Genomic DNA, 14,244 nt, shown 5'->3' with positions numbered 1-14,244 from the left:
GTTGCCGAGCCCCAGGGACCACCGCGGGGGCAGCAGAAGGCCCTCGGGACGCAGCGGCCGGGGTGCCTGCTTGGGGCGGGAACCGCCCGCAGACGCCGGGAGCAGGGGTCAGAGCCACCGCGGGGCGGGGCGGCGCCTGGAGGAGCTGACCACCCACCGCGCCAAGGGTCAAGGTGAGCACGGGCGTCGCGGGCCCACTGACACCCAGGAGGGGACGCGACTGCCGGGGTCCCCGGGTCCCAGCGCGGCGAGCTTGAGACAGACCCACGGAGGGACCGGCCCTCCTCAGAGGCCGTGCAGGACGCAGGCTGGGGGCGGTGTCAGGTTCTCCTCCGCCCGACCTTGGACAAAGTCGCGGCTCTCGGGTCTCGTATTTCTCGTCTGCGACAGGCGGCCACCGTGGGCAGGGCCTCCACTCAGCTCCGGCCCAGCTGCCCGGGTGCCCCTGCCAGGAAAGCACAGAGGGGGATGGGGGGCATCTGGAGGGTCCGTCTGCATGCCCGCCGGGCACGGGGCACAAGAGCACGGGCAACCGCGTTCAATCCGCAGAAACATCTTTCCCTGAGCATCTGATGCTCCCAGTGGCTGGGAGAGCGCGATCGTGACCTCGAGCAGGAGCTGAGACAGCCGGCCCGTCTCCCACGACGGAGGAAGTTCCCGGAACAGAGCACACGATGTGCCCGGGCGAGGGGGACCAGAGAGACCACCACCGGGAACAACAGATTCGAGTCAGGCGGACGTTACCACCTTACTTGCACACAGGACGACAGGGAGGCCTGGGAAACAGCGTCACAAATGCCCCACCAAGGCCAGGACAGCCCGTGAGCCCCGTGGGGACACATGTGCCAGGCCCGTGTGCACAGGACGCCCAGCGCCCGGGGCGGCCAGGGCTGGCCTGCCAGGCTGTGAGCCTCCGGTTTTGCATCTTGCTGCTTATAAGCAGCATCACGGGTACAACGCACAGAAAACGGGGGAACGCACCCAACGTGCACACGAGGAGCCGCAACACCCCACCCCCACCCCGGCATCTCCGCACCCCCCGCCCCGCCGACTGGGGCGGCACCCACCGCACCAGAGGTGGCGGCCAGCGGTGACTCTCGTTATCCACAGTAAGCCAGCCTTCATCACTAATCCTCTCAAGAGAACACGTTTCCCTTCATTTCTCGAGAAGGCAGCCCTCAGGTGTGCTTTCCAAACGGCTGGGGGACCCGGAGGAAAGGACACCGACTTGGGAGACCGCGGCCGGCCGCCACAGGCAGCAACCTACTCCTCAAGCTGCCGCAGCAGAGACGTGATTCAAAACCGAACGCTTCCACCTGAGGGCCTCACCTGTGATCCCACAGACCAGAAGCACCCGTCACAGGCCACCTGGGTGAGCCCTGAGGTTCCCTGAATGGCTTTCATGCTGGAGAATACACAAATCTCAGGTTTTATTTTTCAAGGGAGAGATGGGCTACAATTAAAATCTGCACAAAGGGAGTCTCGGTACAGAAACGCCCAGGGCCAGAGCCTTTCCTACGTGGGGAGAGGGGGCTCTGAAGACCCCAGGCGCTGGATGGAAACCCTTCCCGCCACCCCACCCCCCCACCTGACTCTGACGGCAGCAGGCACGTCCGTGCCAGGCCCGGGTGCGGCCCTGAGACGCAGGGGTCCTCCTCGGGCGAGACCCTCCCCCGCGTTTCGGGGAGACCACTCACCTGGGCTTGGACCCCCCGCGTCCCTCTGCTTTTTCATGACGACGAGGACCAGGGACACGCCCGAGCAGAGGAGACCCTGGGGGCACAGGTGCTGGAGGGCAGCCCGGCCTCGCCACGCGCCCGTCCTCCCGGGGCGGGTCCCCCGTGGTGCCCCTGCCGGGCACACAGCCCCCACGTCACTGGGCGCCCACGCTGCGCGGCGCTGGCGGCTGGGCCGGGTGGGAGGGGGGCCCCCCACCGGCAGATCAGGGTCCTGGGCCAGGCTGGCCGGGGGGGCAGGACCCACACCTGCTGCCTCCGGGCAGGGGAGCGCGCGGCGGGCAACCCGTCTCGTTCCTCTGCTCTAACGGACGGGCAGGCTCGGCCCTCAGATGTTTAATCCCAGGAACGGCCCGGAGGCCACAGGAGTAACCCCACCCCACCCCCAGCAGAACCTGGCCCCCCGTTCCGGACTCGCACCTCACGTCCACACACGGGGCTTCCGACCTGCGCGTTTCAGGGGCCACCGCCGGGGCCCACCGTGCAGAAATGACAGCCCGACACGGTCGAGGGTCGCAGCCTCCGCGCGCCCGGGACCCCTGGACCCCTGACGTCCGGCCGGGCGGGCGCGGGGGGGTGGGGAGGCCCTGCCAGGCCAGGAGGTCCCTCAGAGCCCGGCCGCCTCGCCCATGACTCACGCCTCTCATCGCCGAGGAAGGAGGCTGACTTGGTTTTAAGATAAGGATCCTGCAGCCAATAAACCCACGTGGAACAAACAAGGCTCGGAAGCTCATCGCGGTCGTCACCGCGGGCCCGGCCAGGACCCCTCCAGCCGGCGCGGGTGCCTGCGGGCCGGGGGGCCCAGGAACGGCCGCACCGTGGGTGCAGCACCAGGAGGGAAGGGGCGGAGGGGACAGAGGCGGGGGCGACGCGCGGAAACAGGTCAGGAACCCACGGGACGCGCCCGCGGAGCCACCCCCACGCAGGCATCGGGACGGGTGCCGTGCGCGGTGCTGCCCGGCAGGGGCCACAGGGCCTGTAACAGTCCCCCCCGGCTCCCACGTGGTGAATTCAAACACCCCAGGAGCGTCCCACGCCCCGGACGCCAGCCGCGCTTTACGGGCCCTGGGACTCCGGCCACACAGCTGGCCCTGGACTTGCGACGTCCACGCACACCCGGGTTTAGCTTTCCGGGGACACGGCAGCCAGAGGCTGTCCTCAACCGCTTCCGTGCCGTTGAAATGCACGTTCACTGGCCCCCCCGCGGCGCAGGCACGCCACGCTGGGCAGGCGGAGCAGGAGGACAGAGTGGTACCTGGGCACCCGCTGAAGAGGAAACACCCACAAAGCCAGGATGGGGGTGCTGCCCCGATGCCTCGCTTCCCACGGATGAAGCACGGGAAGGGGGAAGGGGGGCCTCACGGCAGAACCTGACGGACGCCCCCGTGCCGAGCCCTGGCGAGGGCCGCGCCGCGTGTGCTGGTGAGAACTCACGTTCCCTCCGGGGCGCTCCCGGAAAACCCGCACCCCGTCTAATCCCGCGGAAGACGTCAGACAAACCCCAGCTGAGGACGCCGCGACGCACCTGGCCGGCAGCCCCTCGGACTGCCCAGGTCACGGACACTGCGAGGCCTGAGGCGCGGTCACAGCCCCAGAGTGGCCCGCGTAAAGCCCCTTCCCCGCTCCTGGCGCCCCCGCGCCCCCCAGGCCCCAGAGGCCCGAGGAAGCCAGGGCTCCAGGGGTCACTGCTCCGTGTGGCCTGGCCAGGCCTCAGTGGCCGCCCACCTGCCGGCGTCCCTCCAGGTTCTAAAGACGGTTCCAACAGCACGGCTGCCAGAGGCACCTTCTGAACACGACACACCAAGCCCGCCTGCCCCGGGGGCCGTGGCTCGGGACAGGAGAGCAGCCGGGGAGGACGCCTGCCCAGCAAGGCTGGGCCGGACCAGGCCCGGGACAGAGAGCCACAGCCGAGCCTCGGCCCCGGACCACCAAGGGGCTCTCCCGGAAACGGGCTGGTGCCCGGCAGCGCGAGCCCGAGCCCCGGGGAGCCACCGTGGGCCGGAAGGGGCTGGGTATCGGCCCCGAACAGCACGCCTCCTCCTTCCCGTGAAGGCGGCGGCGCGCTCCGCACACGGCGCGTCCTCTCTCATCGCAGGCAGCCTGAGACGCCCCCGCGCCCACCAGCACCGGCCGCGCATCCCCGCAGAGCCTCCCCGTCCAGGGGGCCTGACACGGCCCCGAGCACCGCGGCCCCCAGCGCCCGTGTGCCCGACCCCACCCCCACGGCGGCCTCTGTCCTCTCCCTCTGACTCTGATCCGTCTTCCCACATCTGTTTTCAGGCCCAGTTTCTGGCTCCAAGGAATGCAAACTTAACCCCAACCTGAGTAAACGTGAGAGGTGACCAGGGACCGCACAGGCCCCGTGCCCTGGACTCAGGGTGGAACGGGAAACGCAGCGACAAGAGCGTGAGTCCTGGCCTTCTGCGGGGCAGGAGGGGACGGGCTGGCCTAGGCGGGGCGGGGGCGCCAGCCCAGGGGCACGGCGGAGCCCAGCGGACCCCGCCTGGCAGCCTGCTGTGGACACGGGGTCAGGGTCCCACCGCCACCGAGGGCCCCGAGGGCCGCATCCTCCCCGTCTCCGGCCGCAGCCTCTGCAGCCCCCACCTTCACGCACCCCGGCCTCCCCCCACCCCCACCCCGGCCACTCTGGGCGAGGCTGCCAGGGGAGGAGCAGAGAGTGACCCCTGAGGCTCAGAGCCAGAGGCGTCCCCGAGGATAAGCTGGGCCAGGCCAACGGCCGCAGCTGTGGCCCCTTCCGGCCACCAAGCGCGGGGGGTCGGCCCGGGTCACCGGCGCGGGTCGGTGGGCCGGCACCGAGGTGCAGGCACCGGGGGGCACGCCGTCCTCCCCCGGGGGCCGCAGGGGCACCTCCAGCGGAACAGCCCCACCTGCCCACCTCACGGTGCCTCCGGCCGGCCCCCGGGCACCCCCAGGGCCCCCGCCCCGGCGGCGGGCCTCCCTCCCAAGTGGTTCAGCGCTGGCATGGCGTTCTAGGTTCCACAACCCTCAGGGTCAACGAAGGCCCTCTGGCCCCTGCCCCTGCCCTCCGCGCTTCGCGGCCAGGATCCATGCTGGATCTGAAACCCAGGAGCCCGGCCGCCTGGGCCGGCGGACTCCCCGAGGGGCACAGGCTGAGAAGAAGCAGGTCTGCGTTCAGGCCGGAAGACGCAGAAATGCTCGAGGCCGAGCGCTCCCACGCTTTCACAGCAAGTCTCTGGCTGAGACAGAAACCCGTTCTGCGGCAAACACAGAAGAGACAGTGACAGGACGGGAAGCCCCGCAGCCCCCGCAGCCGGACGCGGCCCCTGGCCCGGGCGTCTCCCCCAGCGTCCTCTCCCGCAGGGCTGGCGGCCCCCCGGCCCGGGCCTCGGCCACGCGAGGCGCCTGCCCACGAGGCAAAAGCCGAGAGGGCGGAGGTGGACGCGCTCCTGTCCCTGGGGCCTGGTCTCCCAGGGCCCCCGAGGGTCCCTGCCTGAACCTTGAGCGCGGCCTGCGGGCTCACCGTGCCGTCTCAGGGAGGCCCAAACGCTCCGACGCGTCTTCCCAAGGGCCCTGCGGAGCGACCCTCGGGTTGGCAAATCTGTATCTTCCCTGTGCACCCGGCCCCCGGCCACCCCCACCACGAACAAACCCCACTGCCTAGGGCTAAAACAGGCCCATGGACCACGGGTGCAGGGGTGGTGGCAGGACGGGCCCCTCCCCCCACCCGAGAGCGCCGTGCACGTGCGCCTGGCACCCGGCCGGCCACCCGGAGCCCAGCGCCCGGCGGGGGCGGGAGCCCCGCCTGGAGAGACGGGCAGGGCCGGCTCACAGCACCTCTGCGAGGCCTTCCTGAAAGGACACGGCTCTCGCTTCTGGAAGCACCCTGCCACCAACACGCCCGTGACACCAGGTACGCACCCCTACCAGCAGCGGGCAGTGCAGCCGCGGAGTAAAGGCCCCCCTGGCCCAGGTGCGTCCCCTCCCCCCACGGACCCGCCGCCACCTCCCACACCGCCTGCGGCCGCGGGGTGACGGTTCCCCCGGGCAGCACCGAGGACCGGGGCACGCCGAGAAGGCCAAGAAGGCTCCAGGCGCTGCAGGGACGCCGCTGCCCTTCAGCCAGGACCGAGGCCACAGCCCCCTCGGCGCTGCTGCCCCAACAGTCGGGCCGAGGACACCCCCTCTGGCACGTCCTCCACAAATCTGACACTTGCACAGTCAAGACAGTGAGGAAAGTCCTGGGATTCTCCGCTACTGAGAGGAGCCAGCCAAACACACAAGCGCGCACACACGACACACACACGTTGACACACGTGTGCAGGCCCACGAGACACAGCTCTGCGAGCTGCTTCTCCAGAAAAGCGCGTGTCTCGGAGACTTTCTGTCCAACGGACCAGCCTTCCAGGCCGGACGTCTCCCTCCTGGACAGCGTGGGCCTCTGGGGGACACGGGCTCCCCGCCACCGCCCAGTCACGGGACTGCCCGCTCACCGCCGGCCCGGCCTCTCCCTCCTCGGGGACCGGCAGCTGGGACCCCGGCCTGGGGGTGGGGTGCAGGGCTCAGGACGGCGGGGCCGGCCCAGCCGGGGGTGAAGGCGGAGGCCGGCAGCCAGGAGCCCCGCCAGCCTCGCGGGGCGGCTCCTGTTACCAACTCAGGCTCCCGTCTGGCTACGGTCAGGACCCTCCGTCAGAGGGAAGAGGAAACCCAAGAACCACCTGGCGCGTCTCTCCTCTGATTTTGGCTCCACACGATCCCTCCCCGGTGACCGTCCCGAGAGCCTCCCTGAGAACCCAGGCCTGACCCGTGGGCGCCGTGGCCAGATGGGGCCCAGGACGCAGCCGCCTCTGGAACAGGCCAGCTCCGGGGGGGGGAGACAGGCACGGGGTCTGCACGGGCCCTCACCACCCCGGGGGGCATCCCGCTCACGTGGACATGTGGGGCGCCCCCACCACGCCGACGGCGCCAGACCACAGCCACGTGCCGACCGCGCAGACACCCGGACGGGCTCGGCCGCAGAGCAGCCACAGGCCGGGCAGACGGACAGCGGTTCTGGCTGCGAGAGGTAACGCGGGCCCGGGGCCCGGCACCTGCAGAGACCCCGGGGCCACGGGCACATGGGGGGACTCTGCCCCAGGGCAGCCCGGAACGTGGGAAGCACACGACGGGTCACAGGTCCCACCCAGGCCGCGCAAGCTCAGAAACGGGACCTCCGCCTCCTCCCCTACTCTGTTCTCAAAAAGAAACCGCCCGAGAAAAGAAAGAGGAAACAAACCCAGGCCAGGGCCCCGGCGGCACCAGGACCCTGCTCTGAGCCTGGCCGGGGGCTTGGGCAGCGGCCCCGTGCAGACCCCCGAGACCCCAGGCGAGACCCAGCGCAACAGCTCACACCCGTCCTGCGGCCCCGCGCCCCCCGCCACAGGGGCCCCTGGACGGGGCCGCTCACCGCGGCTCCTGGCAGGAGGCTCCGGGACCGACGCAGCACCGGCGACCGCGGGTGCGGGGTCAGCCATGGACGGGGAAGCCAGGGTGTCTCATTCTTTGCTGGTCCTGCTGAAGCTGCGGGCTTATCTGCACAGACCAGACCTCTGCTCCGAAGAGGGAGTTCCCTCTTCCTCATAGAAAAAAGGTGTTAACCCTTTGCCCTCTCCCTGGGCGGCCCTGCCCAGGGTCCCCCAGAAGGGAGACCACAGCAGCCACCGGCCGGAGCCCCCACGGCCGCAGGCCCGGCTTCCATTCCGGAGTGCCGTCCACGCCCGTCGGGCACCAGACCGCCACGCCGGCCTCGGCCTCGCAGGGCCCCAGGGCGGAGGGCGGCTTCCCTCTCGGGCCCCCGGCCGGCCGCACACTCCCACAGCGGCTCCCCGACGCGGCCTCGCTGCAAAGCGGCCGCGGGAGGGACGCCCCAGAAGCACCGGCTGCAGGCGCAGCAGTTAACACGTAACAGCAAACGTCGGCCCCTGCCCCCCAGCCTCACGCGCCCCGCAGCCAGGCGCAGGCTGTCACGGGCGGCCGGCTGGCGGCACCACCTTCCCGTCGGGCCTCTGATTTCCGCCCCGAGCCCAACCATGGTCCCACGGCTGCGCCCCGAGGACAGCGGCCCTGGAAAGGCCCCCCCCCGGCCCGCAGCCGCCCATCCCCCAGGGCGGGAGCCCAGGCTAGCCCGGGCGTCACGCAGGCAGGGGCCAGAACCTGCTGGGGTCGGCTCCAGACCGTGACCGCAGGCCTGCCGGGCAAAGGCCCCTCCGCCGCCGGGTTCTCCAGGGGGCAGTGTGGTGAGAACGGCCCCCTCGCCCACGGGGTCCGGCCTGGCAGACATCTCTGGCCACCCCGGCGGCCCCCTGCACGGGCTGTGACGCCCTGAGCCGCAGTAAATCAAGACCCCGGGGGACCTCGGCCTTGACCGCTGCAGGTCCATGTGAGGCCCCGCCCCCGCTCCCGGCGGCCCCCTCCAGCGGCCCTGTGAGAATCCCGGCCCCCCCGGGCAGAGAGCACGCCCGCTGCCCAGCACCCAGCGGGGGCGGTGGGGGGCAGTCACGTGAAGGAAGGACCCTGAAAACCTGTCGGGCCTCGTCCACGGAGGGAAGCGTGGGCAGTGCCACGTGGCTCCCAGTCTCCCCAGGTCCCAGGACGAGCAGGGGCCCCCATCCGCCAACCACACACCAGGCGTCACGACCAGTGGCCCCACCAAGCGCTGGAGCCGCAGGGACTCCCAGCCGCCCCCCAGAGGTGCCGGGCAGACAGGGGACCGTGCCCAGGCCTCGGCACAGCGGCCCCTCCACGCGCAGGGCCCCTGGCCCGCGGGGCCCCTCCTGCCCTAACAGAGAGCCCAGCTGAGCGCGCGGCTCCACGCTGCCAGGGGCCACCAGGACCCACAGAGCAGGCAGCCCTCCTGCCGCCGCCCAGACACACACACACCCTCGACAGGACAGCCCCGCCCCAGCCGGCTCCAGGCCGCCCTTCTGGGATCTCCCTGGGCCAGCCCGGCGCCCCGAAGATTCAGACCCAGACTCACGGCCCTGAGGTGCCGGTCTCAGGCCAGGCTCGCCCTACCCCGTCGCGCGGGCTGCAGTAAAGCTGAACCCTGGAGGGCAGACGGCTGGTCCTCCTTTCCGTCGGACACTCTGACTCCCTCTGGTCCACCTGTGTGGCCAGGCCCGGCACAGAGACAGCCGCAGGCCCGAGGGCCCATGCCACCAAAGGTGGCCACACGAGCACAGCGTCCGTCCCCAGGGACAGCCGCTCCCAACTCAAGGCCACAGCCACCTTAGGAAGAGAGATGGGTGGTGGGTTCACCTGGACGAAGCAGTTCTTGGGGGGGAGGGGGGCCCGCACAGGAAACATGCAGCTCAGAGGCCCCCCTGGCTGGACGGTCACATGGCTGGGGCACCAGGACCAGCAGCCCTGAGCCCACGGCCTCCGCGTGGGCGGGGCTGAGGCTCACGTCTGATGGCCACCACCTCTCGGGCAGCTCTCCCTGCGGGCACCACCGTCCCTAGCGCCCACACCCTGCACGAGCGTCCCCTTCTGAGAGGCCACCCTGATGCCCAGCTGCTCACAGACCCCCAGCTTCCCCTTAACACCATAAATCACGTGCTGGTTCCTGCAGCCGCCGGGCCCCCAGGAGGGGGGCAGACACCTACTCAGTGCCCCCCAGGACCACAAGGGACCAGCCGTGCACGCTCCGTCATCTTCACCGAACAAACCGCAGCTGCTAGAAACCCCCGCCCAGCGGCCCTGGAGCCCGCCGGCCCCTTGGGGGGCTGCCGTCAGAGCCAGGCCCTCGGAGACATGCCTCACACCCTAACGCGTGGCGGCCACCGCTGGTGTCCACGGCTCAGAGGCCCACCCAGCCCAGCATCGAGACCAGAAGGTCGGGGACCTCCCGGAAGAGAAGACCACAGAGTGCGTTCTAAGGGGCGCACCACGCTGGTCACAGGGCACACGAGCTGCGAACACGTCCCAGGTGAGGGCACAGGCGTCCGCAGGGCCCACACGGCCCGCGGTGGGGGGCCGGGCACCCCCAGGAGGCAGCGCCTCCAGCCATTGGACCCGCCAGGGTCTGAGAGGAAAGACCAGGGGCCCTGACGTCCCAGCACCACGTGACCCGACACTGGTGACCACAAAGCCACGCTGCACCCACCACAGCACACGTGCGAGCATGGGCACACACGCCAGCATGACAGGAACGGCCACGTGCACACGCGCCAGGTAGACAGACCTGCAACCTCGGCAGGAGCGCTCAGACACCTCTCCCTCCGTTTCTAAGACGAGAACCTGGGGCCGGGAGGCAGCCCCAGGGGTGCACTGGGCTCTAAAGGGGGCAGGACGCAGCCTGTGTCCAACGGGGGTGCCACGCTCGCTGCGTGCGTCCAACCCCTTTGCTGCCCTTTGTCTTTAAGAGGGGAATCTGGCTCCCTGCCCCTCGCCTGGTGTCACGCGTCTCCCTGAATGACGTGCAGAGCCTGGCCCGCCCGCAGAGATTCCCACGGAGACGGTGCCGGAGGGCGACCGGGGTCCGCCCTTCAGGCCAGCCGGCGCCTCCTGGCCTTCCTGCTCAGACGTCCCCACGCGGGGGGGACGCAGCCCTTCCTTCCTGGAGCCCAGGGACAGAGGCCCGACAGCGCAGAACCGCGAGGCTTTGTCCCGGGCCCGCTCTTCAGCTGCGCTCACGTCCCAACGCCCAGAGCCTCGGCTTTGTCTTCCGGCCACCCCGGCGGCGGCTGCCCCTCGAGGGCAGTGGCCAGCACACAGCCCGCTCCCTGTGACCCCTGAGCCCCGCAGGGCAAAGGTGACGCTCCCAGGGCTGCCTGGGTGGGCAGGTGGGGGATGCGGGACCTCACAGGGGGCGAGAGGAGACCCCCGGGCACCCCCAGGACCTGAGCGCACAATCACAGGCAAGGAATCAAAAAAGAGGAAGAGCGCAGAAGGAAGGAAGGGGAAGGAGGATGCGTCTAGCCGGCGGGAGGCGGGCGGGGACAGGCGCCCTCCAGGGTCCAGCCCGCGGCCCGGCTGTGGGGGACGGGCCCGGGCAGGGCCGCCCCTCCTACGGGGTGCACGGAGCCTCTTCCAGACACGTGAGCCTCTCACCTCACCGCCCACAGGCCACTTTCCCGGCTCTAAAGCACCAACCGTAGGTCTGCTGATGGGACAAAGAGCCAAGGTCAAAATAGCAGGGGCAGTTCAAGGTCAAGAGCTGGTGTCGGCCACCACACCCTCACGCAGGCCCAGGGCCTCCAACTGCCAGGAAGTGGGCCCCGGCTTCACAGGCTGACAACAGGGCTCCCAGGCAGGCCGGGCCTGGACACAGAGGGGCAGACGCAGCCCGGGCAGCCCCCACGTGCCACGGGCTCACCAACCAGGCCCTCGGCTTCAGGACTGGCGGACCCAAGGCTGCTCCCACCAAGCTCTGGGTCCGCCAGGTGGGCCTGCAGAGGGGAGCACCGCCCCCTCCTCACCTCCCTCCCCCGCTTGCCCTGGGGTCCCACACCTCCTAGTCCCACGACAGCCCAAGCGCAACTCAGAAAGGTCTCCCCAAACATGCTTTACTACCACTCCTGGGAGGCCCACCCAGAAAGCCGGGTGCCTCCCCGGGGCTTCGAGGGCCGGCCACAGGGTCAGGAAGGAACTTCAGCGACCCTGCGGCGCACAGGCATAGCCACGGCCGGGCCACGGGGCAAGGGCCCCACGCTCGGGCCTTCAGAGGGGCTCCAGCCCGCCGTCCCGGCCCCCGTGGGGCGGTCCCACCAACGAGCAGAGCGGGAGCTGCCCCCGGGGCCGGCCCTCATCACGCCGGCCACGCAGTGCCCGTCCGTCTCTCTGGGCACCGACAGGTCTGACCGCCGGCATTACAACTCAGTGCCCAGCCAAGACACCCCGAAAGGCAACAGCCCAGCCGTGACCCCACAGGGGGTTCCACCAAGGCCCCCTGCTGCTGTCTCTCTAAGGGAACAGGACACGTGAAGAACACAGACACCCCAGGCTCAAGTGCTGCACCCGCGCAGCCACGTGTCACAGGTACAGCTCAGACCCTGAAGACTTGGTTGAAAAGCGTGCAGAATGCCCACACGGGGCGTTTGCCGGCGCTCCCGCCTCTGAGAGCAGGTCCTAGACGAGCCGGGAGCAGGAAGGAAGGGGGACAGCCGGGCACAAAGGGCGGGCTGGGGGCCCAAGGTCAGCCAGGCAGCAGCCCCGCGGCCCTCCAGGCAGCCCTGCGCGAAGGCCCGGGGACACGGAGCTTACGGAGAGCCCCCAGGCCCGCCTGAGAAGGGGCCAGCAGGCTGGGAGTCAACACCCGGAAGGCACCACGGATCCCAGAGAACATGACAGCTCCTGGCGGCCGGGGAGACCAGGCTCACCCCGAAAGGGCCACACCAGGACGCGCTCATCGGAGCCTCGGACAGAGAAAGGCTGGGCTTACAGACTCTGCCTTCAAGTCCGCCCTGGTTTCCGCCTCCAACCTGGCCACAGCCGTGCCCAGACCCACACCCACACCCACACGCGGAGGAAAGCGGGCGGAAGCCCGAGGGAGGGGGCAGGACCCTGCTGACCCGCCGCTGCCCACCAGGACTGCGGCCCGGAAGGATCGGAGGCCCGGGGACCCGTCACCTCCACGGACCTCGCCCTCTTTCCCGCCTGGGTCAGGGCACCTCCTCCCCCGCGCTGCAGAGTGACCCCCAGTTTCTAGAGGGGCGCTGAGCCCGGAGATGAAGCAGTGCCCTTAGGGTGACCCGCTGCAGAGCAGAGGCGCCCCGAGCCCGGGGGATGGGGACCCGAGCCCGCAGGTGCCCCCCCCCACCCCAAGGGAAAGTGAAAGCGCCAGAGACCCGAGCGCACAGGCCGAGCGAGCGGGGCGGACCCTGCGCCCGCCCAGCCCCGCCCCCGCCCGGCGAGGACCTTCCTGCTCGCGACCCCACAGGGCGCGCGCCCGGCCCCGGCCAGCCCGGCCGCTCCGCCCGGCGGCCCTGTGCCCCGGCGCGCGGAGCCGAGCCGCGCAGCGGCGGCCAGGGAGGCAGCAGGCCAGGCGCTGCAGCCCCGGGGAGCCCCGCGCGGGCCCGGAGCGCTGGGCACGCGCCCCAGGGAGAGCCGCGCCCGCGTCTGCACGGCGCCCGGGGCGTCTCACAGCCCCCGCACCTCCCCACGGCCCCGCCCCGAGTGGGGGAAAGGTGCCTCCTGGGCGCCGGGGGGGCGGGCCACCGGGGCGCGGCGGGGGAGCGCCCACCGTCCCGGGGCTCGGGGGGGGGGACCTCGAGAGCTGGCAGAGGGGCGGCTCGGGAGGAGCCCGCGGGGCCCCGGGTCGGGTGCAGGGCGGAGAGCAGCCCCGCGCGCCTTCTCCCGGCGGCGCCCCCCCTCCCGGCCTCTCCCGGGCCGCCCCCCCCCCCCCGCTTTCAGGGCCGCCCGCGCCTCCCCGCGCCCCCGGGCCGCCCCCACCCGCCGCCGGCGCTGCGCGGCCCGGCCTCCGCCTTTGTCCCGCGGGCAGGTGCGGCCGCGCTCACCCGGGCTCGGGCGCTCGTGCTCGGCGCCCTCGGGGGGGCCCGGCGCCCCGGCCTGCTCGGCCCCCTCATCCCGGCCGCCGTCGGCCCGCGCCTCCACGGGCACCACGGTGAAGTTGGTGGGCATGGCGCGTCCCGCTCGGCCGCCCGCGCCCGCCGCAGCTCCGCCCGCTCCCGCCGACGCGGCCGGGCCCGGGCGCAGGGGCGGGGTCCGCGCCGCCCGCCCCCGGCCCGCCCCGGCCCGCCCCGGCGCACGTGACCGCACCTGCCGGCCCCTCCGGCCCCGGAGAAGTTTGCGCGCCGCGGGCCCGGGCGGGGCGCCGTCCGCCGCGGGCTGGCCCCCGGCGCCCCCGCGGCCCCGCGCCCGACTTTCGGTTCCCGCCGCGCCCCCCGCCGCCGCGCGCAGCCCGCCCCGGCCCCCTCCCGCCGCCCCCCGCCCGCGGCTGCGCCCGCCTCCGCCCTCCCTGCCGCTCGCCCCGGCCGCGGGACTGCCCGCCCCGGCCGAGGTGCGGTCTCCCCTGGCCTCCCCCGGGCTCGGCGGAGGCTGCCCGGGCGCCCGGCCGGGGAAGCGCTGCCGGGCGCTCCCTGCACGACGGCCGTAACCCCAGGGACGCGGGCCACCGGGGCTCCGCGACAGGACCCCGGCCACCGGGGACCCCAGGCCCACCCCTGCCGGCCCCCCCCCCCCGCCGGTCCCGTCTGCGGAGGCCCCGGGAGGGCAGCAAGGTGGGGCTCCAGACCCCAGCCCGGCGCCGCCACCGGGATGCCACCGGCCTTGTCACCGGCCGGCCACCTCGCAGTTTCTTAAAGGCACAGGGAACCTGGACGCAAACAATGGCCATCAAAGACAAATGAGTCCAAAAAGTTGTGGCATCCAGGGGCAACGAGTCACCCCAACACTGCCTTACAAAAAGAAGGTGGACGTATGGGTGGTGTGGGGAAGAGTGGTCACGGCATACTGTAGCGGGGACATCAGAGCTCACCCTCACCCCCACCCCCGCCCTGCTGGAGAACGGGGGTGAGTGTCTGTGGGCCTG

General features: G+C 71.7%; 1 protein-coding gene across 1 annotated transcript in view; it reads right to left on the bottom strand.

Annotated features, from left to right (window-relative positions):
• Positions 1-13,371, bottom strand: part of SLC12A7 (solute carrier family 12 member 7) — a 38,458-nt gene extending 25,087 nt beyond the window's left edge. Inside the window, exon 1 of the mRNA XM_057709957.1 lies at positions 13,211-13,371. Coding sequence (XP_057565940.1) covers positions 13,211-13,334 — 124 coding nt within the window. The 5' untranslated portion in view covers positions 13,335-13,371. The remainder of the gene's footprint in view (positions 1-13,210) is intronic.
• Between the last annotated feature and the right edge of the window lie 873 nt (positions 13,372-14,244).

The sequence above is a fragment of the Hippopotamus amphibius genome, chromosome 15 (genome assembly GCF_030028045.1).
Source record: "Hippopotamus amphibius kiboko isolate mHipAmp2 chromosome 15, mHipAmp2.hap2, whole genome shotgun sequence".
NCBI lineage: Eukaryota > Metazoa > Chordata > Mammalia > Artiodactyla > Hippopotamidae > Hippopotamus > Hippopotamus amphibius.
This window is presented reverse-complemented; position numbering and strand designations above follow the sequence as displayed.